At 54.1% G+C, this 25,501-nt stretch overlaps 2 protein-coding genes across 3 annotated transcripts; one reads left to right on the top strand and one right to left on the bottom strand.

Moving 5' to 3' along the window:
• Positions 1 to 556: 556 nt before the first annotated feature.
• FKRP (fukutin related protein) lies at positions 557 to 4,989 on the bottom strand. Its single transcript, XM_063312414.1, has 2 exons — positions 4,929 to 4,989; positions 557 to 3,603 (listed from the first exon to the last, which is right to left on the bottom strand). The coding sequence occupies exon 2, from the start codon at positions 3,509 to 3,511 to the stop codon at positions 2,000 to 2,002; it is 1,512 nt and encodes a 503-aa protein (XP_063168484.1). The 5' UTR covers positions 3,512 to 3,603; positions 4,929 to 4,989; the 3' UTR covers positions 557 to 1,999.
• A 243-nt stretch (positions 4,990 to 5,232) lies between these two features.
• On the top strand, positions 5,233 to 20,769 carry STRN4 (striatin 4). Of its 2 annotated transcripts, none has more exons than XM_063311619.1 (18): positions 5,233 to 5,616; positions 9,388 to 9,491; positions 9,743 to 9,816; positions 9,938 to 10,016; positions 10,446 to 10,646; positions 11,582 to 11,732; positions 12,455 to 12,605; positions 13,050 to 13,163; positions 13,298 to 13,413; positions 13,622 to 13,797; positions 14,308 to 14,355; positions 14,950 to 15,071; positions 15,163 to 15,327; positions 15,835 to 15,975; positions 16,525 to 16,623; positions 16,752 to 16,838; positions 17,200 to 17,388; positions 17,484 to 20,769. In XM_063311619.1, exons 1-17 carry the CDS (start codon positions 5,338 to 5,340, stop codon positions 17,367 to 17,369), a joined length of 2,277 nt encoding a protein of 758 aa, XP_063167689.1. In that variant the 5' UTR covers positions 5,233 to 5,337; the 3' UTR covers positions 17,370 to 17,388; positions 17,484 to 20,769. The 2 variants fall into 2 exon arrangements, with proteins under 2 accessions (XP_063167689.1, XP_063167688.1); XM_063311618.1 differs by having other exon boundaries at positions 5,235 to 5,616; positions 11,582 to 11,738.
• Positions 20,770 to 25,501: the final 4,732 nt, after the last annotated feature.

The following is a 25,501-nucleotide window of genomic DNA, read 5'->3' as shown; positions in this document are numbered from 1 at the left end:
AGAACGTGAGAATGAGCGCTTGTGAGGACTGCACAGCTACTCCTACAGGAGGCATAAACAGTCACGAGGAAAGATCCTGTATGGAAGTGAAGCAATGCCACGGTTTTTGCAGATCCGCACAGGGAGGGAAACAGGCCAAACCATTTCACAGAGGCACCAAATGCCTTTGCTCCTGCATGAAACAAAACTCCTGCCATGAGTTGAACCCACAAGTGCCCCACTGGAACGGGAAACCCAAATGGACGGAAATCACTTCTGCATGTGGTTGGCTGCTCCTGACCCCATTCAAACCCCAAACGCACCTGACATTTTAACGCATCCCCACAGAAAACTTGGATGGAAATCAAATCGTATTTTAGCACTTTTAGTTACACCTCCTTTTTAAAAAAAGCCCTTTCACATTTGTAATATTTTCTTTGGCAAGTGTCTAACCCAGCATCTTCTGAGCGTGCTCATTTCTGACCCTGGTTTTACAAAGCTGCTCACTGGCCCATTTCCAAAGAAAAAAAGAAGGAAAAAATAATCCCCGCATTAAATACAAACCTTGCCAAGTCATAGGATAATGGCACATTATTTTTATTTTTACTGTTTTAAAACCAAGCAATTTCAGGATACGGACCATCCAACACAACCTCCATGCCAAGCCTGACACCGAGCATGTATCACTTACTGGCTGTTAGCAAGATAAAGTGGGGGGGGGCAGCCCCAAACAGGTATGGAATAAGCCCAAATGTGATAGAAACCAATGGAGTTCGGGGGCTTCGGGGAGGGGAGGAGAGGAGAGCAGGATGAGGAACTCTGTTCTTTCATCTTCAAAAAAATGCACATTCGCAGCAGAGGCATAACCAAAGGGAAGCCCGTGCTCCCGTTCATTCAGCTGTCCTTGTACCTATATCCCAGGCGCCCCCTTTCTCCCAACCTTTGGAGGACATCCACTCCCAGGAGGCTGAGTTCCTCAGCACACCCGTCTGAGAGGACACCTCGGGGGACAGAGGAAAACTTCCTGCCCAGTTAATCGTGAACCTAACTTCAAAGAATGCTGTTCAAAGGATCACAGAAGTAGCGTTACTCTCAAAAAGAGAGGCCTTTTCTTTCACCTTTTCTGAGCCTTGGCCACAGCTGCTGCCCGCCTTATTGCCACAGACCTGGTAGGACAGGGTGCAGGTCCCTTCTTATATATTTCTAGGACGATCTTCCTGCAACCTGGCAACGAGATTTACAGGCATGCTGGCGTGGAATTCTTGGAGGCAGTCCGACACTGTTGCAAGGCAACTGGTTGGGCAGGGCTGTCTTAGGAACAACCTGTCCAACTTTTCCAAGCTCCTACCTTTCTCTTGTAACACTTCACTGCTGTTTCTTGAGTGAGTACCATGCCAATACTCTTAAGTAACTTTGAGGAAGGGGAGAGCTGAATTGGGGGTGGGATGTCACATTTTCAGTCCCTGGACAATGACAAGACCTTCACTTTTGATCCTTCCTACCTTCTCCCTTCTTCTAGGCCACTTTGTGAAGGTCAGCATGTCTGTTTGCTGGGTCGCATGCCCGTGGCTAAAATGAACAGCAGTCAGTCTCACCGTTTTTCTCTTCAGGTGGCCCAGCACACGCTTGTTTCGGAAAAGACAACTGTCCTCCTTAGTGTTAATTTTTTAAAGGTAACAATCATAACTGAGTGCAGAGGCAGCCCAGCCTCCAGAGGCTGCTGAGGATAAAGAATACTGAGTTATGGTTATCATGGCCTAGGAATGAGTGTCCTGCAAGCACCGGGCGGACTGCTCCTGGAAAGAAAATGCAGAACCGACGGCCCTCTGGTCCGTACTCTGGACCCATTCATTGTTGCAAACATCTCCCCGAGTTCTGAAGAGACGCTGAGGGCCAGCAATAGATGGGCAACCCCCCAGTGAGCAACGATTCATACTCAATTCATATCGGAGGGAAGATTTCAGCTTTCAGAGACCTAAAGGTCTCTCCCTTTGCAGCCGGGTCCATGGCGAAGGTTCCCTTATCTGCCGGTGTTCATGCTCTTCAGTGCTGGGTTTGGGTATTCTGGATTTTCAATCGCCCCTTCCCCAAACTTCAGCTCCAGGAAGCTCCGGTAATTGTTGGGCGCCAAAGCAACAAAGCCAGCAAACTCGATGGGGACCAAGGGCTTCAAGAAGTGCTCGGGAAACTCAATGTCTTGCCGATGGTCCATCCACGTGTCCTTGGTCATCAAGCCATTCTTAGGGTAGAAGGGCCACAAGTCAACGTGCAAATGATTGTGTTCGCTGTACTGTACCCGATAGAAATCGCCCTCAATGGCCTTTTCCCAAACAAAGCCTTTCTCATCCACGATGGAACCGGACTCTGCGTTCCTGAGTAATTCACAATTGGGGATATCTTCTAGATAAATACCTAGGTCAACATCATAATCCCACGGTATGATGTCCCGGTAACGGGCTGCCCCAAGAAGGGTCCCCCCTTCCAGCCAGTACCGTACCCCAGAGATTTCCAAGATGTTAATGACATATTTGGCTGTTTCCCTCAGTGCTTTAAGACAGCAAGGTGGAGTCCAGCGGTTCTGGTAGAGGTATTCTGGCGTGTCGTCGTGAATGGTACCGAAACACCGCGGTGTCTCCTTGCTGCATCCGAACCACTGCTCCTTCCCTTCTTCCAGAATCACCCGCTTGATGCCAAAATCCCGGAAGAGCTGTACTTGGCTGGACTTAACAAGGTTATCGGCCTTCCACTGGTTATGGGAGGAGGTGAACAAAGGCTGGTGGAGCACCGAGAAGGAAGTGTCAAGGACGCGGACAGCCCATCCTCGCAGAGACGTCTGGATGAAGAGGGAGGTCAGCACAGGTTTGGCCAAGGGCATGGAAAGGTTGAATAGGTTCTTGGTGCGGAGAAGGACAACGGCCGTCCCCTTCAAGGCAGTGCACAGCTTGGAGGAAGGAGGCGTCTCACCATACTCCGCTGTCCATTCCTTGACGTTAACCTTCAGGTTAAGGCACCGGAAGGGCACCAGCGAATGCACTGGAGCTGCGACCATCTCAGCTTTCCCTTGGCTGCTCTTGAGCTCCTCCAGCATTTCCTCCAGCTGAGAGATGGAATCCACTCTCACCCCGTCAGGCACCAGGGCCACGTACTCTGTCCTCACGTAGGTCTCGGGCCTGAATACGTAGGCCGGCTGAGCCGGGGAAGGTTTGAGAACGACAACCTGAACGTTGGGAGCCTTGGGGAGAATCAAGGGAGGGTACGGCAAGCTGTCGGCCACAACCAGTATAGGCAGCTCTGGTTTCTGTTTCAGGAAAGACTGCACCACGCTGGGGACGTAGTTCTCAAAATCTTCAAACTCTCGGATGAGGATCGTCAGGCCAGGGCGCAGGGGGGCGAGGTGTTGAGGGGAACTTGGCTGTGCGTGGTCCCGGTGCCGCTGCAAGACATGCTGCTGCAACTTTGAGATGTAATAGAGGATCAGCAGGTTAACAGCAATGGCAGCGGCTAACACGCCCTGGCAGAAGGTGATGCGCATCTTGCAAGTTTAGGACAGGTGTTGAGGGGTCCCAGCCTCTGGCCCACAAAGGGTCCTGCAGCTCCAGACTTGTCCATCCAACATTAGCTCCTCTGGTAGCCAGGAAGAAGAAAAAGAAAAAGAAAATGATAGAAAAGACCAAGGTACTTAGATTTGTAGTCCACCTGAACCCTTTAAAGTCTTGTCCCAAATTACACAAGAGGAAAGTGCTCAGTCTGTTTTCACTAGAGAGCCAGGTTGGTGTTGTGGTGAAGGTGCTGGCCGAGAAACCAGGAGTTGGTGAGTTCCAGGCCTCCCTTAGGCATGAAAGCCGGCTGGGTGACTTTGGGCCAGTCCCTCTCTCTCAGCCCAGCCCACCTCAGAGGGTTGTCGTTGTGGGGGAAATAGGAGGAGGAAGGAGTATTAGATATGTTTGTGTCTGTCTGTCTGTCTATTGGTAGTCCTTGCTTAACTACCACATTTGGGACCGGAATTCTGGTTGCTAAGTGAAGCGGCCATTAACTGAATCCAACCCGACTTTACAACCTTTCTTGCAGCAGTCGTTAAGTGAATCACACAGTTCCTTGCTGATTTTGCTTGCCAGAAGCCAGCCGGGAAGGTCAAAAATGGCGATCATGTGACCATGGGACGCTGTGACAGTCATAAATGCAAACCGGTTGCCAAGCGCCCAAATCATGAACACATGACCATGGGGTCACTGCAACAGCCATAACTGTGAGAACCGGTCATAAGTCGTTTTGTCCAACACTGTCCAAACCATCACTAAACAAATGGTTGTTAAGTGAGGACTACCTGTATCTATCATCTATTTATCACAGGATAAAAATCTAATAATAATAATAATAATAATGATGATGATGATGATGATGATAATAATAATAATAAAGCTTCCTAGTTTTGGGAAATACCCACAGATCGCATTAAGCCCCTTTCTGCCCTCGGTTGCGGCCCAGGTTTCTCTTCGGCCGTGTCATGACCTGCTGTCAGGGAGGCCGCCCTCTGCGTGAGCCGCTGCCTGGGGAGGAAGCCCCCCGCCCGCTGCGGCCCCTCCAGAGCCAGGGAGGGCTCTGCCTGGCAGAAGAGGCGCTTCCAGACCCCCTTTGACTGAAGGTCCCTTTGAAAACTCAGCTCCACTCTTGAGGGAACGTCCTTGGGGCTAAGTAAGTTTGATAAATAAATAAAAGGACAGAACGGCCCTCTGTGTATGCTCAGAGACATACTTCCCGCTTCCTCGGCCTTCTGCAGGGCAAACCGGCGAAGCCTTTCCGTGGCCATGGTAACGCCTGCTCCTCCCTCGCCCCGGTTGCCGGGACAACCCCTCCTTCCAAGCCCCGCCCCTTCCCAGGCCGGCCAGGCGGCCTATTTTATCGGGGGGCGCGAGACCCTCTCGGGGGCCACGTCCACGTGCGGCACTTACGGGCCACCCAGAACCACAACGCCTCCAAAAGGTGGAGAAAGCCTGCCTTCTGGGAGACCCGCCTCGCGTTGCTTGGGCCGCCGTCCCAGGATCCTCTGCGCGGCTCGAGGGTTCCGTGGGAGCTCCTCCTGGCGGCCCGACGGCGGCAGGCCGGCCTCGTTGCCCCGGAGACGGCGCTCGGCTCCCATCGCCATAGCAGCCGCTCGTCCCGCCCCCTCTGCCCGCGCGCCTCAGGCCGATTTCCGGCGCGGCTCCCTTTTGGGCAGGAAGTGCGCCCCGCCGGCGCGCGCCCGCCTGCCCGTCCTCCCGCCCCCAGCGCGCGCCCGGGATCCTGCGCTCCCGCCTCCCGCGCCGGCCGGCCGGGCTCCCTCCGTCCCTCCGCCGCCCGCCCCTCCGCGGCGGGCCCGCGATGTGGCAGCAGCCGCCCCCGCCGCCGCCCCCGCCGCCGCTGCTGTCGCCCATGGAGGCCGAGCGGGCGCCGGCGGCGCGGGCCCCGCCGCCGCCCCAGGCGCTGGCCGCGGGGGGAGACCAGCCGCCGCCGCCGCCGAGCGGGGCCGCGACGACGCCGGGCGGCGGCGGCGGCGGCGGCGAGCTGAGCCTGCCGGGCATCCTGCACTTCATCCAGCACGAGTGGGCGCGCTTCGAGGCCGAGAAGAGCCGCTGGGAGGCCGAGCGGGCCGAGCTGCAGGTGGGGGGCGAGCGCTTACCGGGGCGGGGGGCGAGCGGGCCGCGGCGATCCTTCCTGCCGCCATCTTGCGGGAAATGGTGGCCGACGGGACGGGGGGGGGCGCCCGGTCGGAGGCCGCCCCATCCCATAATAAGGCGCGCCGGCCTGCCAGCCGCCCCCCGCTGCCCTCCGGGGAGCCCATCATCCTCAGCCTGGGCAGCGCGTCTCCGGGGGTTCCCGAGGGCGCCGCTCCTGGTCGGGTGCTCCTCTGCCCTGGCCGTGCTCGGGGGCTGCTGGGAGTTGTAGTTCCCCCACAGCTGGGGGCCGCGCTTGGGCGCCTCTCCTTTGAAGCCGGGGGGCTGCAACCCTCCAGACGGCCGCTAGGGGGCAGCCGAGGGCCAGCGGCTCTGCCTCACTCGACTTTCAGAGGCTCTTAAGCCTCCTCTGGCTTTCCAGCTGTGCTGGGGTGGCCGTTCCTGAACCCCCCGCCCCCCTGGGGGCTCCTGTCCCTTGGAAAGCCGGTGCACGTGGGCACTCCCCCACTTGACTGGGGGTCTGTGAGTTTGGGATGCAGAGTGGGAGCAGGTGGGCCGAGGCGAGGCGGTTAACCCGCCACCGGAAGAAAGTTATGATTATGGCTTGGATCCTGCTTTTCCCCGTGAACAGGAAGCAGCTAAGGGTTTTTCAAATTAAGTTTGTTTAAGACTAGAGTAATGATTATCTCAAACCAGTAGATGCCGCCCAGGTCTGCATCTGGGTCAGCTTCCTTGATCTCAAAAGATCTAAGCAAGATCAGGTCTGGTTAATGTTGGCATACAGGAAGGGCCAGAGCAGGCTAGGAAGAAGGAGGCAAATTGCAAACGGCTTCTGTGGTGTTGTCAAAAAAAGTTATGGAGACAGGCTGGTGTCGCTTCCAGGACACAAGTCAATCCCTGGTTCTCTGGTACTTAGTACATAAAGAGAGAAAGGGAAGGGGAGTGTTAATATCTGTGAAGGATGGCATTATCTGAAGCTGCATGGAGCAGATGAGCGGCGTGCTTAGTCCTGCTTTGGAAGGCTGTCCTTTGCACGGTCTCAAAAAATCGGTCTGTCGTGTCTGTGAAAGAGTAAAAAATTAACCCCAATTTGTGTCTTGTGGTCTAGTCCTGGAGGTACAGAGCTATATCCCATTTTTGGGCCCCAGCTGGTGATGGAGAGGGGTATCTGGGTAAATGTCATGGCCACCTACTCAGTAGCAAGTCAAGGTGCAGTAGTAGTAAAAGAAAAGGGCATCTGTGAGAGATGGGATGAAAGCTTATACTTGTCACTCCAAGATGGTTGGGGAGCAACTATTCCCTGCTGCCATAGTGATGGTGGAGAATATAGAAGGCGTGCAGGGCTTCTTGGAGCATGTATAATTATAGGAGTAGGTGTGACTGATGGAAGACTTGAGATATGTGTGGCACACGCACACTCGAGAGCAAGGAAGGATCAGTCTAAAGCAGCATTTCTCAACTGTGTCAACTTTTAAGATAGGTGGACTTCAACTCCCAGAATTCCCCAGCCAGCACAGCTGGCTGGGGAATTCTGGGAGTTGAAGTCCACCTATCTTAAAGTTACCAAGGTTGAGAAATGCTGCTCTAGAGACATTGTTCTCCCCAATCAGACACTTGGGGTCGTCAAGTGCAGCTCAATGGCCATCATTCTAGGTCCTTTCACAGGGCTGACTTTGCCTTAGTTCGTGGTGTGAACCCAGCCATTGGGGTTTACGAAGATGGGAACTACAGTGTATTATTTTCCTGGTGCCATTCCTTGTCCAGCAAGTTTTACAAGTCTTTGAAACAATAAAAAACCTTGCAGCACTCTGTGTATCAGAGCTGGAAGTAGGGTGCGTCCATGCATGGTCAACAGTGATTAAAGCCACTTTGTGGTCCACACAGTGCCACTGGAATTACCTTTTCAAGCTGCCCTAATTCTAGGGAATAACATGCCGCTTGTCCTCCATTTCTGATGCTCTTCGCCCTGTAACAGGGTTTATTCTCTAGTTCTGGGAAGCTTGATTATACATTTAATTACATCCTTAGCGCAGCCTGTAAGCATCAGGTCACTAAGCCTGTTTGCGTTGTCAGTATGAGGTTGAGACTGGATACTCTTGTTAAGTGTGGGTTTGTCATGAGATGCCAGGCATATGGTATGCCATGAGATGCCTTTGGCCTGGCATCAGTGAAATGGCACAGCTTGAATCCTCACAAACCCCCTCCCCTTTGCACGATGCTCTTCCTGTTCCTTGGGATGCATTTTCAAATACAGAACCTGCTTATCTATCTATCTATCTATCTATCTATCTATCTATCTATCTATCTATTCATTCATTCGGTTATATGGGCACTACCTTGCCATGCGACTTTGGGTGGCTAACAACCAGCTGAAACTGCAACAATATAGGTAAAACAGTTAAAACATATTGCACTAAAGGCAGATCATATATTCATAACTAATAAACCGTGTAGTCAACTCACCACATAACCCATTTGAAAAAGGCTTGCCTAAACTGCTGGCCAAGTGCCTGGGGGAAGAGACAGGTGTTCAGTGCCTTATGAAAACAAGGTCAGGGCCACCCAGATCTCTCGGGGGCAGGAGGCTGCTCCACAGGACAGGCTCAGTGACAGAGAAGGTGTGCCTCCTCGATCCCACCAGGTGACATTTTAATAGAAGGAAGCCGAAGTGTGTTAACCCAGTCAGATCCTGTGGGATGAGCAAAAATAATTGGAAACGGGCAGTCTTGCAAGTATCCTTGCCCTGTGCCATGAAGGGCTTTATAGGTGAATTGCACGTGGAAACCGCTAGAAGCCACCACCGCCCACAAAGTACTGGTGTTGCAAGGGCATACTGGGGTGCACCCATCACAACCTGTGCTTCTGTACTCTGGACCAGCTGTGGTTTCCAGATGGTTTTCAAGGGCAGCCCCACGTAGAGCGCATTGCAGTAATCCAGATGAGAGGTGACCCATGTGTGAGTGACTGCAGTCAGGGCCTCCTGATCTAGGAATGGGCACAGTTGACAAGGGATTTGTGCAAAGGCCACGGTTACCACCTGCTCTCTGAGCAGTGGTGAAAGCCTAGGAGGACCCCTCAAGTTGTGTGCTGGTTTCAGGGGCCTCTGAAGCTGCAGCCTGACATCTTCTGAACAACCTTCCCCAAAAAGGAAAGGTTGGAGGCAGGTTGGAAGTAATCCAGCACTTCACGTTACTCGTAGCTGTAAACCCAGCTTTCCCTGTCAGAGGGGGAACAGGCAGCAGGGGCAGGGCTGCCAGCGTTTCGCAATTGGCTGTTCTCAGGCTTGCCCATCTGGTTACGCGAGGGATGAAGGTCTGAATTTCCACCACCGCTTACTAGCTGCTCTTTAAAACGTGGACCTTCGTGTGCCTCGGCGGGTCTCTCATCAACGCCCAGTTTTTGTTTCTAAATGCCACTGAGGTTCTTCTCCACACTCTTCTGCTTCTTGGTCTTACTTTCCAACACCCCCTTGCAGCCCTCAAGGCTCGATGCGCAGGTTTTTCTTCTTGCCCAGATCACCATTCTTTCTGGGCTCAAGTCACATTGACATCTGGAGCCTCGTAGCATCTGGGCGGTTAAGCTAACAAGAGGAAGGAACACATAAGCAGGGGAAGCGGGCTACTTCCATGGTCAGAAGCGTTCCTCTTGCACCTCACTGAGACGGGTTCATGCTCAGAACGCCCGTCTCTCACAAGATGTGGGAAGTTTGTGCCGATGGTCAGAACAGTCCTTACCTTTTGGTTGCTGCCCCGTTTAGGCACAAGTGGCCTTTCTGCAGGGGGAAAGGAAGGGTCAGGAGAACCTGAAGGCAGACCTTGTGCGGAGAATCAAGATGCTGGAGTACGCGTTGAAGCAAGAAAGGTGAGTCGCCTTGCAGTCATCACGTCCCCTCTGCAGCGTCCAAGTGGAGGTTCGGAGGCGGGAGGCAGACACCCCTTAGTTTATTAAGCTGGAAGTCAAAGCCCAAATTATGGAAGGGGAGAGAATGCTATGGGGAGTTCTCTCGGTGCCCGTTCGGTTTGAAGGCATTCCCTACTGTAAAGGGCCTGGCAAGACGTTACTGCTGAACTTACATCCCGCATCCTTTCCTAAGGCGTCCTTGTTAATTCCAGGTCAAAATACCACAAGTTGAAATTTGGCACTGAACTGAACCAGGGAGAAAAGAAACCGGAGACCTCTGAACCAGGTAGAGGGGTCGGGCACACCGCTGCACCTCTGCCGGGAGATGCTGGTGCCGGGGCTGCTGCTGGGCCTCCCTCGGGAGCCGAGGGACCTGCTGATGGGAACCTCCTTTCTTTTACGCTCAGTCTCCAACGGGCCAGCAGAACCCATTTCCCTGGAAAGCAGTCCCTTTATGTGGAAGGAAGGGCGCCAACTCCTCCGCCAGTGAGTAGCGGTGCTTTTGAGAGAGAGGCTCTCCCCACCGGCGGTTCTTGAGCTGTCGGCCCCTTTGGCGGCTGTTTTCTGGACGGTTTTGGCTGGAGGCGTGCTGGGTGCTTCCAAGACAAAACGTGCCAAGGTCCGAGTGTGACACGGCTGTCCCGTCCTTGCTGGAAGCCCCACCGTCCTGTTCTGGAGGTCTTCTGAGCTTGCAAGAGCCCCCTCCAAGCAAAACGGGGCTGTTTCAAGCTTGGAACCCCTCCGGCATAGTCGGAATAGCCCGAGAACGCTTCCAGCCAGGCCAGAAGAGCGGTTCCTGGACTTGAAACAGGGAAGGGTTTGGCCCCGCACAAGTTTTGACCTCGGGGCTGCCTGTTGCCAACCTGCACGTTAGACTAAAGGACGCCTTTCCCTCGGAACTGGTGGTCTCCCCAGGTATTTGGAAGAAGTGGGCTACACGGACACGATCCTTGACATGCGCTCCAAGCGTGTCCGCGCTCTGCTGGGTCGCTGCTCCGTGGATCTGAACGGTGCCGCCGAAGCCGGTGGCCTGGGGGCTGGGCCTGCCGTGGGGCCCGCCAGCCTGAACGGAGGCGAGTCCCTCCTTGTCAAGCAGATAGAGGAGCAGATCAAAAGGTGGGTGCAGTCAGGGTGGGCTTGGTGTGTGTGTTGTGTTAGAGAGGAAGACCCCTCTAATGCAGTCATATCAGGTGAGGCGTTTCCAAAACAATGTCACAACGCACGGTTTGTTACTCCTGCCCCCACCCCCCAGCCCCGGATGCCCAGACCTGAACGTGTAAATGTGGATTTGAGCCAAGCCAGCTTTCATATTGCTTTGATTTTTCACGTAGAAAAAGGGAAAAGAGAACAAAGGACATTTCTGGTAGGGAAAGCCAGCACTGCTTACGTGAGATACTGTGGAGGTCCAGAAAGTCAGGACACACCTGCTGAGGGGCATTTGTAGACCACGTGGGGTCACGTCTGCTCAGAAGATGTCAGAGAAGGGAGCACGGGATGGGGAGAAAATACAGTTAGTCCTCGCTTAACAACCGCAATTGGGACCGGAATTTCAGTTGTCAAGCAAGGTGGTCATTAAGCAAATCTGACCCAATTTTACGGCCTTTATGTGGCGGTGGTTAAGTGAATCACCACAGGCATTAAGCAAACCACATGGTCGTTAAGCAAATAATGTGGTTTCCCATTGATTTTGCTTGCCAGAAGCAGGCCAGGAAGGTCGAAAATGGCGATCACACGACCACGTGATGCTGTGACGGTCATAAATGCGAACTGGTTATCAAGTGCCCAAATTGTGATCACATAACCGCGGGAACGCTGCAACAGTCATAAGTGTGAGGACTAGTCGTGAATTGGTTTTTCCAGCACCATCATAAGTCTAAACTGTCACTAAATGAAGGGCTGTTAAGTGAGGACTGCCTGTATATTTCTGGCCTCTTGGCTGTTCTGGCTCCCGTCCACAGAAGATACCTCGTCTGCTGCTTCTGTTTAATTGTGCGGTTGTGTTTTTCTTCTTTCCGCTTGGCCTTCTTAGTGTCCTCTCTTCTTTCTGGCAGGAATGCAGGGAAGGAAGTGAAGGACCGGATCAGTAGCACCGTAATGGAGAAGATCCCCTTTTTGAGGGGTTGTGAGGAGGACGACAGTGACGAGGAGGAGGATTTGGAAAGCCTGCCCCTGGAAACGCAGCGGCAGCACAAGAAGCGGCGGGTAAAGGTACTGCCCTCCCTCCTCAAGGGGTTGGAGTTGTTTGGGTTAAACGGGGACTTGAAGAAAGGTGGGAGACTAAGCTGCTGAGAGGTGCCTAGTCTCCTGGGAGGAGTGGAACCCCTCGGTTTTGGGGGTGGAGCCTGGATTTCCGCTGCTGGTGCAATAAAATTCCTAAATTAGAACATCGCACCTTCAGAATGAAATACGCTACTCTGAACAGGTGTTTTGAGTGCAGAAGGATTTTGGAAGTGTTTCAAGAACGTGGAAGTTTTGCCCATCCCTAGTTTGGATTATTAATCAGGGTTTTCCCTTTAAATCATTGGGTTCCTTCCTCCCTCCCTCCCTCCCTTCCTTCATGGTGCATAAAAGCGGCCACATCTTTTGCCATGTTTTGGATCCTTTATTTTACTTCTTTTTGTTTTTAAGTTGAGGAAGCAGAATGTGAGCCTGCTCCGGTTGTCTGGTAGCCCTTGTCCACTGACGAAGCATAGCTTTGCAACAGAATTGTCTGTCCTGAGATTTAGAGGCCTCGTTGGGAGTACTTTTCCCTTGCGTTTGATTTTGGGCACAAAGAGACCAGAGTGTTTTACAGCCTCTTTGTCTCAGTCATGCTCCAATAATGCAGGAGGGGGAAACTGTTTTTCTGTGACCAAGTTGGTAGAATCCTCTAGATGTGGAAACTGGGCCTAACCAAGCTCTGCTGTCCATGCCCTTCTTGGCAGCTCACCCACAAGCCCCTGATGCCGGAAGTGGAGGATGACGATGACGACGAAGACTCTGAGGATGCGCTGAGCGAGTTTGACTTCTTGGGCTCTGGGGAGAATGGGGAAGGGTCTGGAGACACCCGGCATGCTGGAGATGGTACTGAACTTGGTAAGTTCCCTGGACAGATTTCTCTTCCCTCCTTATTAGTGAAGGGTATCAGGAAGTGGCAGTGTCAGCAGACAGTTACATCAGTGGGAAGGCTGCATCAAATACGTCTTGAACTCCAGCAACCCCAGCTTGGTCATCTTAGCAGCCGTGGGACGGAAGACTGTTCCTTGCTTAGGAGCAGAAGCCCTCTGTAATGTCAGACCGAAATCCGGTGAAGCAGCCAACCCACGCTCTCTGGGAAGGGCAGACGCAAGACACAGATGCAGCTGCACCCTTCAAACGTGTTCTTTGGCAACCGGCATCAAGAGGCCTCCTGCCTCTGCTATTGTCCATGGTGGCAAACCTCTGGCAGCTTTGTGCTCCGTGAATTTCAAAACTGTGCCTGTAACGACCGATTAGCAAGTGCTGAGGCTGATTGAGTCTCCCTCCCTCCCTCCCTTCCAGGGACCCACCGGGTGAAGCTGCAAGGGATGCTGGCCGATCTCCGAGACGTTGATGGGCTTCCCCCTAAGCCATCCATACCATCCGCCGTGTCTGCTCAGCCCAGACCCCATGAAGGTGATGGCTTGGTTAGACCTCTCAACTTTACAACCTCCCAGCCTTTCCTGTTGTTCTGTCCAAAGCGTTTCTTTCGTCCGTCTGTCCGTCACTCCGCCACATTCCAACTGTTTCGTCTTCCCTCCCCAATTCAGGGTCCCTGGGCTTCTCCTCGGATGTGTTTATAATGGACACCATCGGCGGGGGAGAGGTCAGCTTGGGTGACCTCGCGGACTTGACCGTCACCAACGACAACGAGCTGAGCTGCGATGTGAGTAGCTTGGAGGTGCCACCCGCAGGTCTTGCCAGTCGTGGCCTCTTCTCCTGCCTCCTTGAGTTCCCTCCCGCTCATCTAACTGCAGCCAGACTGTGCTGCTGTGTTGGGGAGCTGCCAGGAGGGAAGCGTCTGCAGGGCAGGAGGAAGGTTCCACAAGAATCCCCGGGTGATCGGTCCTCCTCTTCCCGCCCTCTTCTCCCAGCTCTCAGACAGCAAAGATGCTTTTAAAAAGACATGGAACCCCAAGTTCACCCTGCGGAGTCACTACGATGGAATTCGAGCCCTGGTGTTCCACCACAGGGAGTCTGCCCTGGTCACTGCCTCGGAGGACGGCACCCTGAAGCTGTGGAACCTTCAGAAGACCGTCGCTGCCAAAAAGTGAGCCCCGAGGGGACCTTCCCGCTTTTCCTCTGGAGCAGGGCCATGGGGGCATCTGTGGAGGCAGCAGGATTCCTGCTAAAGAATTTCTGTCGTCGACAGTAAATGCAGCGATGGTCCAGCACCAGCCGATGGGACTGCTCTAGGCCTTTGCACAGGACAGGAGCAAAGGAGTTGTAGGTCGTCATCTCTTGAGGGCACCAGGTTGGGGAAGGAAGGGTTAAATGAACTAAATTAACTGAGCCCTTGATCCACCTGTTACCTGCTCTGACTAGCAGCTGCTCTCTCGGGTACCCGAGCAGGGTCTTTCTGCAACCCTGCCTCGCGAGGCAAGCAGTTGGCACGGTGTGATTCAGTTCTCTGTTGAAGTTAAGCCTCTGCGGGCCGGATGATGATCCAGTTAGGATTCCACTGGGAGCCCAGGAAAAACTCAGCAGGATGACCAAGGAGAAAGAGCCAAAGTTGAGGTCACCCTTTGATTTTTTGGTCTTCCCTCTTTTCCGGTTACAGGAATGCCGCGCTGGATGTGGAGCCCGTCTATGCATTCAGGGGACACAGGTGCGCAAATGTGCTCGCTGCACGCGGAAGGTTTTTTCCCCCCTGGCTGACTGCCAGCCTGAACGAACTGACCCAAGATGTTTTTCTGCCTGAGGCAAAGCCAGAAATACACCCACCTCCTTCCTCCAGGAATGGCGTTTAGTTGCTTGGTACCCACAGCAGAAAATGCCATTGGCTCCTCCCCCTTCCCCTTGCAGGAAAGTACGAGGGTAGAACGTTACGTGGCAGTTGTGGCCTGCTTCTCCCCCACATCCCCAGCAGCTGCCCCACTCTGCCCCTTCGCCCTGGCCGGCCCTGAGAGCTCAGAAGGCGGCCACAAGACAGGAAAGTATTTCCCCCAGACGGTCAAAACCCACGTCCTTGATCTCAAGCAGCCAGCTGACCCGGCTTTCTTTAGCTTGGTTGGGCCAGAACACCCGAATGACCGGACCTCTAGGCGCTGTATTCCCCCTGTGATGGGGACTGATGAATCCGTCTTCCCGAGGGATCCCAGGATTCCTCGTACCATGCTTGGAAAGGCCCTGCTGTTTTAGTGCACAGCTCCTTCTCGCTTCTTCCCGCCTTTCTCACGCCCTTGTCATCGTTCCCTGCTAGGGGCCCGGTGCTCTCTGTGGCCATGGGTGGCAACAGTCAATACTGCTACAGCGGTGGATCAGACACGAGAATCCGCTCCTGGAAGATCCCTGATCTCAGCATGGATCCTTACGATGGCTATGGTAGGAAACGCCCCCAATTCAGCAGCCTCCTTGCTGTACGCAGTCTGAGCCGAGCAAAAGGTGCCAGATGTTGTCTGCCTTTGTGGCGCAGATCCGAGCGTGCTCAGCGGTGTCCTGGACGGCCACACGGATGCTGTCTGGAGCCTGGCGTTCAGCCTCTCGAGGAACCGCCTGGCTTCCTGCTCGGCCGACGGCACCGTGCGGATATGGGACCCGAGCAGCGGCTCCTGTCTTAGCACCTACAGCACAGGCAGCGGTGAGCTGGGTGCGGGTTTCGGCAGAAGGGGGCCCCGGGACCGTGCAGTGCCACAAGGATGTGGCGCAAACTCCACCCTTTACGCCCTTGCCTGCGAGGGCACAAGGCGAGTCCCCAGGGGCAGAGCTTGTGTCTTGACATCCTAACCCGCAATTCGGCTTTGTAGCGGTTAAGGGTACCTATGGAGCCAGGCCTCGGTTTGGTCCGGTGCCCTTGGGAATAGAGGCAGGCCCCGGCTGCTCTGTCCCGTGAGGATCTGAGGTCTCCCTCCAGCACAGATTGGTCCCCCGGGCTCCTAAATAGGAATTGCAGGTGGCAGGGCATTTTGAGAAACGTTGCAGCAGGTGCTGCTGAGGCTTGTACGGAACAGACAGACAGGGTCACCTGCAGGCTGTCCCAGGCAGGAACACCAGAGGGCGCCCTCTTCGCTTGGATGCGGCTTTCAGCTGCTTGGTGGCGTGCCTGGGGGTCAACCTGCCTCCTCGCCCCTGTCACTTCTCTCTGCAGAAAACGGCGTCCCTACCTCCGTTGCCTTCTCCAGCACTGACCCCACGCGTGTTGTGGCTGCCTTCCAGACCGGCAGGGCAGTTCTTTATGATGTGGAGATGGCCTGCCCTGTCCTGGCCCTCGAGTCTTGGCCCGCCAGTGGTGAGTTGGGGGGCAGGGGCCATTGGCTGCTTCCTTCAGCGAGGAGGGAGGGAACTGTTTCCCGAGCGAATGGCTCTTCGGAGCTTGCGTGGGTTCCTGCCTGCGGGTTTCAGGTGGCCGGTTGCGTTTTAAAACTGAGCAAGTGCCGTGAACGGCTGTAAAACTCTTGTCTGTGTGGTTGAGCTTGGGGGACGGGTGGTCCTGGTAGGCAGCTGCTGAAATAGGAGAACGCCTTTTGGGAGACGGTGCTCGCCACCTCGAGTTCTTGCAGATACTTTTCTTTACGCAGTTGCCAAAACCTGTCCAGTTAAGGGGTCACCTTTGTGGTCAAGCTAAGGTTCAGTATGGTAATTCTGGCAAATGCTTTACATAAACCTAGGGGAACACACGGGAACCTATTCTCCTTCCTGCCCGCCGAATGCGGATTCTAGCAGGTTTCTGCGGCAGAGGTGACGTCCTTGCCTGCCCTGGTCCGGTGAGCTAGCCGGCGTCTAGCTCAGGCGAGCCCCTCTTGGCCTAGACTTAAACCCCTCACTTCCCTCTGGACAGGAGCCAGTCAGATCAACCAAGTTGTGAGTCACCCAACCCAGTCAATCACAATCACGGCGCATGATGACCGAGGGATCCGCTTCCTGGACAATCGGACAGGTAGGGCGGATTTCTGGCCTCCGCTTCCTTCGTTGGAAAGCCCCTTGCTCTGGGGCAGAAAGAAAGCTGGCAGGACCTGGTCTAGCCCTGAACACGCCTCCTTTCCCTCTCCTCCCGCCTCTGCCCAGGGAAAGCTGTGCACTCCATGGTGGCCCATCTGGATGCGGTCACCTGCCTGGCGGTGGATCCCAGTGGCGTCTTCCTTATGTCCGGAAGTAGGTACCTCCTCCTCCTCTGCCTCCTGGGCATAGAAGTGAACCTCGCGGCCGGTACTCGAGGAAAGCTTCACACGTGCCGCTCGGCGCAATGGGCAGGAAGGCTGAAGCTGTAGCACGTGAGGCTCCTCGGAAACTCAGCTTCTGCTTGAGGCAGTCCTCAGCCTTGGATTCAGGCGCCAGCTGCCCCGGCTGAGTCCTCCCTTGGGAAGGTGCCGTTTGGCCCTAGAAAGGCCCGGGCTGGCATTTGCTGTTTGCCAGAGCAGCTGTGCTGGGCGAGTGGGAAGTCCCTGGCAGCCCAGAAGGGTCTTGGGTTGGTGGGGGGGGTTGTGGGTGCCTCCCAGCTATTCTCCTCCCCCAGGCCACGACTGTTCTCTGCGGCTGTGGAACCTGGATAACAAGACGTGCATGCAGGAGATCACAGCCCACCGCAGAAAGCACGAGGAGGCCATCCACGATGTGGCCTTCCACCCCAGCAAGGCCCTGATTGCCAGCGCGGGGGCCGATGCCCTTGCCAAGGTCTTTGTATGAAGGGAGGTGGGGCCCGCAGGTAAGCCATGCTCGGAGGGGCAGGCAGGGGACAGGAGGCGGCTGGGCAGGCCCGCGCTCTGTCCCTGGTTGCTTCACGGCCTCTTCTCCTCCCAGGGCTCCTGGCTCTTCGGCTTCGCTCCTTCTCTGGCCCGGCCAGTGGTGCTAACAGTGTGTCCCTCGCCTGTCGGGGCCCTCCCCGCCATCTCACCTGAGCTCAGGACCGATGCCTGTCGGACAGTGGGGGCGACGGGGGCCTGGCGGCTCCTTCCTTGGGCTTGGAGCTCACCTTCACCAGCACTGAAATATTTTCCGCTCGTTTCAAGGCCGCATGGTTTTTATTTCCCAGCTCAGGGAGTGGGGAAAAAAAAACAATGCCCCAGATTGTGTTGAAGCAGGGAGGGGGGAATCACAGACTGAGCTGCCGCTCCAGCTTTGGGGAGGAGCACCTGGACCGCCAGGCGTCTGCCTCCTTGCCATCTTGGGACAGGGGCTTTGGAATCCCTCCCCTCTGCCCCGGCACTGTTGGCTGAGGACACTTTTTCCAAACGTTTTGGGCCAGAGAGGCTGGTTGTAAGCCACGCTGACTCTCCTTGCTGCGTTCCCTTGGTCAAGCCAGAGGAAGACGGACAAGATGCAGCACCATCCCCAACTTCAGGCCGTTCTCTTGCTCTTGCCCCTGGCACCCACGGCATGGGCTAAGGGTCTTGTGGCTCAAGATCTGGGGGGAATCAAGTGCCAACATTTGTTCCTTCTGAGCCCCCAGGTGGTCCCTGCTCTGCCTCTGCTCCAGCTGTCCACCTCTTCAGCCCCCTCCAATTTGCACTGGGCATTCCTCACTCAGCAGCGGCCATGTTTGGAAGGGGAGATGGGATGCCCTTCTCCCCCACCCCCCACCCCTTTCGCTGCCAGGTATCCTGGAAGAGGCAGGACGTCGGGATAGGCCTCTCCTCTGGCTTTGCCCTTACTCTGAAGGGGCCAAGGTAAGGGAGGGAGGGCAGGGGAGGCAAAGGGATGAAGAAGCGCCCATAAGGAAAGAAAGGAGGGGCGCAGGGTTGACCAGCAAGCCAGCCCATGCTCCTCTGCAGGCCAGATATGAGACATCCCGGCCCCTCCTCGCTGGGGATGGTTTTTGTGGCAGGAGAAATGGGTCTGTGAATGTGGATAGGGGTCGAGGGGATGGTGAAAAGTCTGGGGGAGGAATGTGGTGAAGCCCACCCTGCAGGGTTACTCCTTGGTGACCTTGAGACATAGGGTAGAGAATGGGAGTCATCCCCATTGGAAAAAGCTGGATCTCCTCATCCTGGGCCAACCGGAGTGTGTTCCTGCTTCCAGATGGATGGACTGGGGCTTGCCGAAGGCACAGCGGCTTCCAGACTTGACCTCTGGACAGCAGGAAGCAAGCGAGCAGCACTGTTGGAGAATCGGCTGTCGCTTTTTTTAAAGCCACTGACCTGCCGCAGCCCATTCAGTTCCGCCTGTGCGGGAGGAGTCCTTTTCCGCAATAAAGCCCCCCTCCCTCTTCAGTCCTTGCTTCCGCTGTCCTCTGGCCAGAGCCAAACTGCGTTTCTCCGGCCCGGGCCACGTGGGGCTGGTTCTTGCTCAAAGCCAAGGCAAGCAGCAGGCCTGGGGACTGTTAAAAAGCTGAAGGTGCACGTGCCCCCCATGGGCCGCGTTATGGGGGGGCATTGTTTGGAGTGCTGGCACACACGGCACGAAGTGACCTTCCCCAACCTGGTGCTGTCAGGAAAGGCCACAGGTTGGAGGTGTTTCTTTTTTCCTGTCTCCAAGTAATGTCATGTTGGCAGCCAATTTTAATCAACGGTTGGGAAAGAAACGAGGGCAAGTTCTGGGACCAAGAATGGGGAAGGGGATCAAGTCAGGGTCTATTGCGTAGGGGGAGCCATTCATTTTGACCCTCATATCTGACTGGAGGGCCTGCAGCTGTGTGTAAAAAATGTGTGTGTGTGTGTGTATGTGTGTGTATGTAGAGAGAGAGAGAGAGAGAGAGATTAAAAACCCTGTTGTTACTTACCCCCTGCAGCTGGCAATCCTGGTCAAAAACACTAAAAAAACCAACAAAAACTGGCTGGATCTGGCCTTGTATTGCACACGCGTTAGAAAAACGTGCCCTAATCAGGCTTTGCGGGAGCAAGCTGGACATTAACCCCCTGCCACCAGAGCAGATCTGGCATGCTCCCTCTTAAGCAGGATGCGGAGTCGCCTCTGCCCAATTTTGGGTTGTAGGCAGAGGCTCAAGAAGTGGCGTTTGCTTCCCTGGGCGTCCCCTCCGGGCCAGACCGTCCACTGTCCGGGGGTGGGTGGCTGTTGTACGCTCTTAGCAGAGCTGTGGCAGGGATGGGAAGCCTTGGCAGTGGACTGCCTCCCCCCCCTCCCATCTTCTGCCGGGCTCCTGGGCTTCTCCATTGCCCTGAATTGGCCAAGCTTCAGTTGGGATGGGCGGGTGCCAGCCTCTGCCAGCAGCTCTGTTCCTGGCCAGGGAAGGCTTTGGAGCGGGACGCAGGGGGTTCTGCGAAGAGCTGGCATGTGTCTGTGTGAGGTGAGCGGCAGGGTGGGGGCAGCTGTTTCAGGCATGTCTGCTGGGAGGGGTCCCAAAAATCAAGATGGTGGGCGCAACTATGAACTCAAAGCCCCACCCCTTTTTTATGCGCATCAGGGGGCTTTGCATGGCTCCGACCTCCATCTTGACTTTATAGACCCCCCTCCCTACAGACCCCAGGGCTGTTTGCAAACCCCGCCCCCTCCAGATAGGGGTAACTTTTTAAAAAGTGGGTTTCACTTTTTAAACCTTATCTCCTTTTGGTGGGGGGTGGTATTTGGGTCCTGGGGGGCCATCCTTCCCTTCTCCCCCCCTTTTTTTGTATATTCTGTACAGTAAAAAAAAAACCAGATTTGAAAAACAAAACCCAAGAGACACTCCGAAGGGCTGATCCTGAACTAACCACAATCTCGTTATCACTGTGTGATAGTTTTTACGCACCACGGCCTTTTTTAAAAGAAAACCGGCCAAGTTGGACTGAAGCCTGGGGGTGGGATGGGGAGGAAGGCTGATTTTAAAGGGAAGAAGCAACCCTGATTCTTAAAGACGTGCTCTCCGAGCTTCTTGTGCGCCCTGAATAGGGCCTTCCCGCCCCCCAAGAGCAGCCCCCAGCAGCTCTCCCCGCCCTTCTCCAGTTGACTTCTTTCCCCTTCTCCGAGTGGTTCATTTACCCAGACAAGGGCGCGCCTGCCTTTTTAAAACGCCAGTTAGCTTTCTCCTATATTTATTTGAACTCTTTGTCTTTTTAACTTGGGGGCTTGTTTAATCTTAAGACTGAACTGTATGTGGGACAAAAAAAAAACTGCCTTGGGAATAATAATATTAATAATAAAAATAAATAAATTTAAAAAAAACCTCCTTTGGAATAGGAGTGGGAATTGACTCCTTTTTCCCGTCTTCTGCTCCTAGCTGGCCGGCCACATTCAGAGGGAAGGTCTTGTAGAAAAGCATGGTGCTCTGTGAGTGCAAGGTACCCCCTTTGTAGGTGCTGTTTCGAGTTCTGGGCTTTTCTTTAATTGCTTTAAAAAGCCTCCCCGAGCGAAAGTCCACTTCTGACCACAAAGGGTGATGCCCTTTGGAGCTGCGTTGGCACCAGCTGCCTTTTCCCTCGGGGTGGAGGCGGGCACTCAGCTCCGGTGCTGCCTGCCCATTCACGTCCCTTCCTTGGGCAACTGGGCAACCCGTGACCCGCTGGGCCATCGTTTTCAGAGAGATTTCCTTACCAGATTCCTCAATGCCTTCCACAGCAGCAGAGCTTCTAATGTCCTGCCTTTGCTGGAAAAGTTCTTAAAAATTCAGGGAGATATTCAGAGGTATCTGCCTTGAAGATAGCCCATGTCGTTCAGGTTGAAGTAGATGACAGCCCAGTCCAACATCAGGAGTTGACCACCGGAAATGTTTTATGACATGTGTTGTGTCAGAAAATGTTCCGTGGTGATTTTTATGTCATCAATTGTTTTATAAAATTGGCCAAATTTCAATTCCAGGGGAGATACGGATTTTGGACACGTTTGGTGACTTAGCCCATTTGAGGTACCTTGGTTCAAAAGTTGCTGCCCCGTGATGCACTGTTTTGCACTGAATTCTGGGAGTTGAAGTCCACACATCTTAAAGTTCCCAAGGTTGAGAAACACTGATATAGATGGTGCTGATGGGAGGTGGGGCTCTCAGGATATAGACTGTGGGGAGAGTCCGTGGGTGGGGTGCTATAATCAGTGTTCTCATTCCTGTGGAGTTTGGGCTGGTTTTAGGCTGAGAGTTTCCATGTATTTCATGCTTTAAAACAGTGCAGAAGCTAATGTTGGGCAATGCACGAGGGATGGTGTGTTTGTGTGTCTGCACCGAGGAGCCACTGAGGCACAGCCCTCACTTGACCTTCCTTTCTAGCCCTGATTGCATTTGTAGGGAGCATCTGGTCTCCCAACTTCAACACTGAGCTGGCCGGGAATCGCTTGGTCTCATGGAATGAAGTTGTCTTGGGGCCGGGCCAGGCAGCAGGTGAAAAGGGGACTCTGCCAGGATCAGCTCGGGTAGGTTTGGCTGGGAAGAAGGCCACCCGTCAGTGGACGAGCCACAACTCCCTCTGTCCCAGCAGTGGTGCCGTGTCCCGGCCAGTGGTTTTAAACCGGGAGGAAAACCGGGGAAGATCTTGTTAGAAAGCTCCGGTGCTTGTCTTTATCCTGCATCAGCCTTGAAAACTGGGAAGCCAAAATCCGTCTGGCCATCCAACTCTCTAAATTAAGCTGCTGGTCCTTAGGGTCAAGGTGAGCGTGTTGTAGGTAGTCCACAGCTAGAAAAAGGAGAATGACCCAGTGGTCCTGCATGCACACGCCTGGCCGTAAATATTACAGCTGGTATCTTGTGGCTTCCCCCTAGATAACAGGAACAAAAGAGTCTGATTTGCCCGCTGCTGGTTCTTATCACCCTGCAGCCTGTTTCCCCCTGTGGTTGAGATAGCAGCCCTATTTTAAAAAAAACAACACCCTCCTCAGGGCAAGGACTTCCCGCAGGAGCCTCTCTTTGGTTCTCCATTCGCCCCCTTGAAGTTCAGGCCCTGAAGGACAGGAGAGGGCTCGCGGGGGCATTCCCACAAGCCAACCCAGGTCTCCGTTGTGACTCTGGCACGCTGTAACGGCAGCCTGCTGCCCCGCCTGCTCTGGGCACGGTTCTCTGGAGCACTTGTCAGCTTTGGCTTCGTTAAATGAAGCATGTGCTGCCTCCGAGGCGCTGTGCCTGGTTCAGGAAGGCTTCCTGGCTGGTGCATCCATTGAGCGGTGCCCGCAGGGTGGCACCTCGAGGGCAGCTCAAGGTGAAAGCCTGTCGGACCTGCTCCATCGCCTTGGGGAGCCACGCCAGGGCTGCACAGGGAAGGGACTTTAAATGTCTTTGGGCAGATGGCGCTGCCAAGCACCCTTCTGCTGTCGCTTTGTGCTGCCTTTGCTTCCCACCTTGTTATGAGCGGCAGCAGAATTGGTGCCCTCCTTGCTGGTCCAAGGAGGCCCAGAGCTTCCTAAAACCACCCAGTTTGCCAGGAATTGTTGCAGAAATATGTTTGGAGGGGTGTGTGTCTGTGTGTGTGTTGGAATGTGGCCTGCAGAGCTGATGGTTGGAAGACAGCATGGCTGAGTTTGCTTAACCACAATTGTCTTTTGAGGGAGCTAATAAAGCTTCCTGTAACTGCACACTACATTAACGAACCTCCTTTGGTCAAAGACGAAGCAGCTCCAAATCCTTAAGTCTTAAGATGCGTCGGCTTGGTGGTCCCTGGCTGTTCCTCTAATCTGCTCATCCTCCTTCCAAAATTCTCTGCTGCCCCTTCTGCCAACCCAGCATCTGTGGCTGCTTGGCCAGCGAGAGCAAGGTGGGGGCATAGCCCAGCTCAGGCTGATGAGATGAGACCAGGGCTAGTCCCTCTGAGGCTGTCTGGATAGTTAAGCTCTAATTCCCAATTTCTTAACCACTATCCAGGCTAGCTGGCTCGAGGGGAACTGCAGTTCAAATTGTCCCGAGGCAACCAATTAACAAAAGGCAGATTTCGGAGAATACGTAGAGCGGTGTTTCTCAACTGTGGCGCCTCTAAGATGTGTGGACTTCAACTCCCATAATTCCCCAGCCCAGGAATTCTGGGAGTTGAAGTCCACACACCTTAGAGGCGCCACGGTTGAGAAACACTGATGTAGAGAGTAGTAAACACACAGGACGTGGATAGAAATCTAGTTGGTTGATGTGGTTTTATTTTATCAATGGCTTCTCTGTGTTTAAAAAAGCCATTGGTGAGGGAGATGCCAAGATACTTCACACCCAGGGCTGGCATGCAGGCAAGGCCCTGTTCCAGGGGGCACTGGGAACCGTGACGCCGAGGGAGTGTCCTGGGCAGCATCTCCAACAGGATATTTCTGCAAAGCAGACAGGAAGACAGAGCCAAGCCACCCCTCCTTGACTTCCGTCAACAGCCGGTGGATATCTGACGGCTCCTGCCTTCTGGGCCTTTTTCAAGTGGGGTGGCAGCGTGCAAAGAGGTCATACCCCAAGAGGAGGGCTGCGGCTAAGGAGCAGAGGGGTGCTTTGCATCCAGAGGCAGTCCTAATGCTCTGAAGACAAGGGGGGGAAATATATCTGGAAGTATTGAGTGTTGCAGATGATTCAGGGCTGCTTTCCTGGTGTTAAAAAGATTCTGCCCCACCCCCAGAAAGGACAAGCCCACCTGAAAAGACCCCTTTGCTGTCCTCTGCAGACCTCTTCCTGTCCTTGACCTGTCCACGGTGCAGCCAAAATGGCAGTTACAATGGTGCAATTGAAACTTGGGTTGTGTGCATCGCAGCTTGGAATGTACCATCGTGACTGCTGCCTTGCTTTTTTTTTTTGTTAACCACACCCTGCGGACACCCCAGTTTCACTGTGTAATGCCTATCCGTGGATGAAGTGGGCCCACTTGCCCAGACCCTTGGCAGACATACATCATAGCAGCGGTTCCCAACCTTTTTGGCGCCAGGGACCGGTTTTGTGGAAGACAATTTTTCCACGGAGCGGGAGGGAGGGGGGGTTGGTTTCAGGATGATTCATGGATTTCCACTTTTTCCGGACCTTTAATTCTTTCTTCTTCACGCCATTTGGAGATAGCAGCCAATGGGCTTGCTTTCTCTGACCGGAGGCGGAGCTCAGGTGGCGATGTGAGCGGCGGGGAGCAGCTGTAAACACTCGGGCTGTGAATTTGCTCGCTCGACCACTGCTCACCTCCTGCTGTGTGGCCTAACACAGTTGGGGACCCCTGCATCGTAGGATCTGCACAACCCAACTCCGCAAAGGCCCTAGCCTAGGCTGTGTTGCTACAGGCTGCTGATTTTTTTTTCCGGTGAACTCCGCCTGGTTAAGTGTGTTATGTAAACACAGCCAGTGTGGGCGTAGAACAGCTGGAAGACACAGTCAATGGACCTGAGAACTACAAGCTGGGCACCAGGAGGAATCCAGCAAAAAGGACAGAAAAAAAAAAGTCTTGAGCTTCAACGACAGATTTCACCAACATAAGCCGGTCTTCAACAGTGATACAGCAAGAATATCCATGCATTTGTACCGTTTGTAGGCTTAGCTGACAAGCCTTGAAGGAGCAGTACACCATGAGTAAGAAGTGCCTTCTGCCTTAAATTTGCTCACAGTAAAAGCGTCCCAGAGTTTTGGACGGGAAAAAAAAAAGGATTCTTTCTCATCACCTGAAAGTCTCTTTTAACAGGAGATGCCATACTCCAAAAAGAAATAATATTTAGCTTTGGGGAATGGCTTCCAAGCCCTCTAAAACATGAAGGCATTCCTGTGGAGCAGTGTTCCTCAATTGTGGCAACTTTAAGATGTCTGGACTTCACCTCCCAGAATTCCCCAGCCAGCCATGCTGGCTGGAGAATTCTGGGAGTTCTTAAAGTTGCCACGGTTGAGACACTGTAATCTGGAGGCATGAGAAAGAGCCTTCTCCAACATGGTGTCCTCCAGATGTGTGTAAACAACATTTAGGATACAGTTACTGCCCACAGCATAGATATTGTAGGAGGAGAGCTGTGTTAGCCTATAGTAACCGAAATTCAGA

The sequence above is a fragment of the Candoia aspera genome, chromosome 10 (genome assembly GCF_035149785.1).
Source record: "Candoia aspera isolate rCanAsp1 chromosome 10, rCanAsp1.hap2, whole genome shotgun sequence".
NCBI classification, from domain to species: domain Eukaryota; kingdom Metazoa; phylum Chordata; class Lepidosauria; order Squamata; family Boidae; genus Candoia; species Candoia aspera.
Note: the sequence above shows the minus strand (reverse complement) of the source record. Positions and strands in the feature narration are given on the sequence as shown.